The sequence below is a fragment of the Onychomys torridus genome, chromosome 9 (genome assembly GCF_903995425.1).
Source record: "Onychomys torridus chromosome 9, mOncTor1.1, whole genome shotgun sequence".
NCBI classification, from domain to species: Eukaryota; Metazoa; Chordata; class Mammalia; order Rodentia; family Cricetidae; genus Onychomys; species Onychomys torridus.
The window spans coordinates 40,433,613-40,439,319 of record NC_050451.1 but is presented as its reverse complement, the minus strand read 5'-3'; the positions used below and the strand labels follow the sequence as shown (position 1 = coordinate 40,439,319).

The window sequence follows — 5,707 nt, the reverse complement described above, 5'->3', positions numbered from 1 at the left end:
ATATTTATTTAACTTTGCTAAGTGTTAAATGTCTTGTGCACTACTTCAATTCAGTGGTCTTATAGAAGCATGTATCTCTTGGAGAAAAATTGGTGTGTCTTAAAAAATAATTTCTAACTTTGTTATTTTAAACACTGGAGTGTAATGGAAATATCTCTGGAATTTTGGTCTTTGCCTTCCTGTCCTAGGCAGGTTCTAGTTGTACTGTTTCTCTAAAGAACACTGATTCATCATGAAAATGCCTCCCACTTAAACTAAAGGAGACACACCCACAGTTCTGCTTGTAACTCTGAAATGACATTTTAGCATTTTAATAACTCCCACTGCAAGTAAATTGTAGGATCTAATCCCTGATCTCCTAAACGTCACTGCCTTCTAAAAGCTTTTATATCAAACAGAAGAAAATATATATTTATGTTCCTGGCTATTGATGCTTGCTGAAACCATCATGATTTCAGTTGATTTACACAGTTTTTAGATTGTGGTGAATCATATTCTGACTGCATAGCTGGTATGTAGGTCAAAAAATGGCTATAATAGTGAAGATCTTGAAAGCATACTGTGGCTTGTGTCTTCTGGTAGCAAAAGTCAGCACTTGTTTGTTAATTATATAAAGTGTAAGTGGAGATAATAAAGAAAATATATATTTATCTTGGGGAAAAAAGAAGCTAGACTCTTCTATTGCATAGTGATTAGAGCTGCCTATCTGGAGTTGAAGAGGTAAAAAACTTATTAATGGTGGTTGTTAGAGTGGTTTCCATCATAATTAAATTTTTGTTAGGGAAGCATGAGAAAGGGTAAAACGTGTAAGCCAAACTTTTTAGTATAATTAAATAGTTTTATATGAAGGGAAATAATTTAGTTTCAAAAATATCTAATTGCTTTTGCAACACAGTGTTTATTGAATCTCTAACCTGAAACTAGATTAAAATATTTTGTTGTATGATGCCATATCAATTATTTCTAATAAAATTAAACAAAGGATAATTTCTGAACAACATTTTTATTTTTATTTTTAATATTTTTAAAGATTTATTTATTATGTATACAGAAGAGGGTTCCAGATCTCATAACAGATGGTTGTGAGCCACCATGTGGGTGCTGGGAATTGAACTCAGGACCTCTGGAAGAACAGTCAGTGCTCTTAACCTCTGAGCCATCTCTCCAGCCCAGCATTTTTATTTTTAATCTCATAAATGCCTTTGACTATCACCCAGGAACTATACAAGAACATTATATAAATCATATAATCTAACTCTCACAATTAATGAGGCCAGAAAGAGAAAGGCTGTTTAGATATGATCTCGTTCAAAAACATCATTGCCACTCTTAACTACTGAGTGATGGTTTCATTTTAAGAATTTTATAATATTGTTATTTGAAAAAATTAACAATGTTTATTAATTATGAAAAAGTTTAATATATGCAGCTAAACAGTGTATAAATGTATTTTCTTCAAGAAGCAACTTATATGAAAAATAGTATTAATGGTAATGGTTTAAATTTGAGCCTTGAATGTGCAGTAACAATTAAAGATAAAGGAATGAGGAAGATTAATTTGGAGAGTACAACTCTTTTCTTTTGTACATCATTTAAGATATGAACTTGATGTTTTATTCCCTTTTGTCATCTTCCTGCTTCCGAATGGACCAAGGGGTACACCACATCTGAACAGTTGACATAGGAGTTCTTCTCTGAAGGCAGAAGATGCAGTGAATGGGAATTCTGTGTTAAGTGTTCAGAAGGGAAGCCAAGTTATTTTGGAATAATTACTTTAATTTTTATTAAGATTTATTCTTCAGCTTACTTTAACTATAGGCACATGAAGAAAACTACCTTCAACATTGTTCATGGAATTGATACATTGATATTGACAGGAGGGTTCTCTCTCTCTCTCTCTCTCTCTCTCTCTCTCTCTCTCTCTGTATTAATCTTCAGTCAAAAGTGATTTAAATCCTAGTCTCAAATTTTCATTTGATGCTTTTTGTAGTACATGTTTTATTACTATTTTAAGCACATTTTGAGGACCATTAAAAGTAAATTAATGAAAGAGAAATAGTGGAGAAATTCAGAGCTTATTGATTCTATTTTCATTTGAGCATCCTCTGGATTTATGACAAAGACCTCATTCTTTTCTGCCTCTATAATTATTAAGCATAACTTAAATGTTACTATTGAAAGACATTTTACATTTCTTGGTACAGAGCCACCTTGTTTCATTCATACATTTAAAATTTAATCACTTTTAGTGTACTCAAATAATTTGTATATAAAATAAAAAGTAAAAAAGGATGATATATAAGATTATATTTTGTATATATATTACTAGCTAAATTATTATCAAATCATAGATAAAATATAGTGACAAACATCAAGTGATTTAATGCAGCAAAGGACTCATAATTTTACTTGTAAAAAAAGTGGTTTAACTAAAAACAAGGAAAGAAGTTGTATTGGTACTATACAGATTTTTTTTATATCTAACTGAGCTGAAATGCCATTAGATTATTGTTTGCTTGATTGATTTATAGTTGATAAATTTATATGATTAGCATGCACTTTATAAACAAATCAGTTATACTTTCTTTAGTCAAAAGTCTGCAGTGAATTAGGTGTCTAGAGGACTAAACCTCATCCCTCACATTAACTTTCATCAGCCAGATCAATTTTTATTTCATTTCTACCATGTTTTTGATAATTTGATAGACATTAGTATATAATAAAAATTTGAGAATGTAGGAGAACTCTAAATGGAAAAATTGACCTAAAAAGATTCTGAGTCCTGAAAATATGGTTCTAAATAAAAATCTCAGTTTAATACATTAACTTTGTGCTGCATAGAGCAAAAGATGAATAGATTATAACATGATATAAGTTGGTATTACCTCTCAAGTATTTACAAGTAGGCTTTTTGGTCACTGATAATTCATGATCTTAAAAATACAAAAGAAAGCAATTTTTCACTCTCACAGGGTATTGAGTGAATTTTTTGAAATCATATTAAGTTTTTAATTAAACACACTGGTTGATTCAAAATAATTCTACTTCTGCATGAAAAAAATCTTTGAGAGCTCAAATCTTATTTTTTCATATATGTATTATTTAGCACATCCCATAAAATTAACACACTTTTCAATAAATGTGTATCCCAAAGCACAGGGGCAGTTAGACAAATGTGTTGTGGGGGCTGTGATGCTCAGTCTGACATGTACTGTGTCTGCCTGCTGGACAGATCTAAGCTGTGCTTCTCAAGCATTATCCAGTATCAGTTGTCTTAGTGGTCCCCAAAGAAAAACATCTTGCACTTAAGAGCATTTTTTTAGATGGATTCTGGGTAACCAGTGAGCTAGACAATTATTAAGTAGTATCATAAGTTCTTCATATGTAGTTATGGAAATATTGTATGCTCCCAGCACTGTAATTGTGTGTCTTTTGTGACTACAGAGCAGAGTCTACGGATAGATGGAGAGGCTTAACTATTCCAGAGTACCGGAATTCGTGTTGCTTGGACTCACTGATTCTCCCGAGCTTCAGCTATTCTTCTTTGTGGCATTTTCCATTTTCTATTTAATGACCATGCTTGGGAATTGCCTAATTCTGTTCACTGTCCTCTCCACTTCACATCTCCACTCCCCCATGTTCTTCCTTCTCAGCAACCTTTCTCTGATTGACATATGCCTCTCCTCCTTTGCCACACCAAAGATGATCATGGACTTCTTTGCTCACCACAAGACCATCTCTTTTGAGGGGTGCATTTCTCAAATCTTTCTTTTGCATCTTTTCACTGGAACTGAAATTGTACTGCTAATTTCCATGTCTTTTGACAGGTATATTGCCATATGTAAACCTCTCTACTATTCAACAATTATGAGCCAAAAAGTGTGTGTTGGGCTTGTGGTAACTTCTTGGATGGTAGGCTTCCTACATACAATGAGCCAATTAGTTTTTATCCTGTATTTACCCTTCTGTGGTCCCAATGTAGTAGACAGTTTCTTCTGTGATCTTCCTCTGGTAATCCAGCTGGCTTGTATAGATACGTATGTTCTTGGTATCTTCATGGTCACGACCAGTGGCGTTATTGCTCTTATAAGTTTTCTGCTCTTGCTCATCTCTTATATTGTGGTGCTTGTAACTATCAGAGACCACTCCTCAATTGGATCATCTAAAGCTCTTTCTACCTGCACTTCACATTTCATAGTTGTGCTAATGTTCTTTGGGCCTTGCATTTTCATTTATGTGTGGCCCTTCACAAACTTTCTGGTGGATAAAATTCTCTCTGTTTTCTACACCATCTTCACCCCTTTTCTGAATCCACTTATCTATACTCTGAGAAACCAGGAAGTGAGGACAGCAGTGAAGAAAAAAATAAGTAACCAATATTTTACTTTTGGGAAAACAACTCCACATTATACCGTGAAAGCACTGGAGAGATCCTGAGGGTGAGGTCAGATTTTTCCAACAGAATAGCAGATAATGAAGTTAGAATCTGCTCATGATACCAAGACGTCGGGGCTGAGAGATATGCAACAGCTTGCTTTAAAATTAGTGCTGTGTTTGGGAGCTTTTTGTGACCATGGATCCATTTGATAATATATTGAAGTCTATAATGTGTTTTCATAGAAGAGTTATGTTGCCAGAATTTTTAACATAGATTCATTTTCATGTATTTGTAAAAACCTATACACAGTCATACCAGGATTAATACTCTGTAAGAAGCTTAATATGAAATATAATCTTGTTTTCTAATTTAGAGCATTCCTCTTTGGCTGTCCTGATATTTTATAGTTTCCACTTGAATTAGAACTTTAATTAGGAATTTGGAGCATATAGGTTTTATTCATAACATTAGAAAATTTTATATTGTGAAACAATTCTTTTAAATAAAACAGAACAGTTTTAACCAGTGAGTCAAATGTTTGAATTCTAAGACAATTCTGAACATAACAGATTAAAAATTTAGCAATATAGATTCTTAGTGTGCAGATTACAGATATGAGGTGATTGATATAGCAAATAACCAATAAATTGAGAGTCTGTGGTATTTAAATCATAGAGTAGAGAGCTTAAATAGACTGTCTTTTAGAACTTAGCTGCAAATAATCTGTATAATGGACTCATTTGCTATTAAACTTTATTGTGTGAGAATACTATTAACTGTTGAATTAATTGTACACTTAAAAATTTTAAAATAAAATAGTTCAAACTATTATTACCATTTAGTAAGTTTGCATCTGGTTTTTAATATCATATGGTTAGTGGGAAGAAAAGGTGAAACTAATTTTAAAAGTTTATTGTTCTTTTCTATCTAATCTGGTTTATTACCAATAATGGTAAGTAGAATAATCTTTGAAATTCAGATAGATAATCCATTTTCTAAACTGCTGAAGAAACAAAGACACAGAGAGTTTTTACTATTTTTTTTTTTTAACTAATTTTTATTAGTCATGATAGGACGCAAATAACATTGATGGAGACCAGAAGGATTACTGAATTAGATCTTTGAAGATTCATTTTGCCACTTTATCCCTTTTTATCTCTAATATGAGAATTACGAAAAGTAGATTAAAATTTGTATGGTAATATTTTACAAAAAGTAGACACATCACTTCCATTTTTCTTGAACTACCTCAACTATATTTTAATTTTCTCAGTGTGCTTCTGAATAGTAGCTTTATTCTGGGAAAAGTACTAGCAAAGTTACACAGTG

The 5,707-nt window shown here is 32.2% G+C and overlaps 1 protein-coding gene across 1 annotated transcript; it reads left to right on the top strand.

The window, feature by feature from the left end:
• The first annotated feature begins 3,462 nt into the window (after positions 1-3,462).
• On the top strand, positions 3,463-4,437 carry LOC118591595 (olfactory receptor 4K2-like). Its single transcript, XM_036200048.1, has one exon. The coding sequence runs from the start codon at positions 3,463-3,465 to the stop codon at positions 4,435-4,437; it is 975 nt and encodes a 324-aa protein (XP_036055941.1).
• Positions 4,438-5,707: the final 1,270 nt, after the last annotated feature.

What these genes read in the sequence shown, in the direction of transcription:
- LOC118591595 (XM_036200048.1), top strand. Translation starts at nt 3,463, where the DNA reads ATGGAGAGGCTTAACTATTCCAGAGTACCGGAATTCGTGTTGCTTGGA.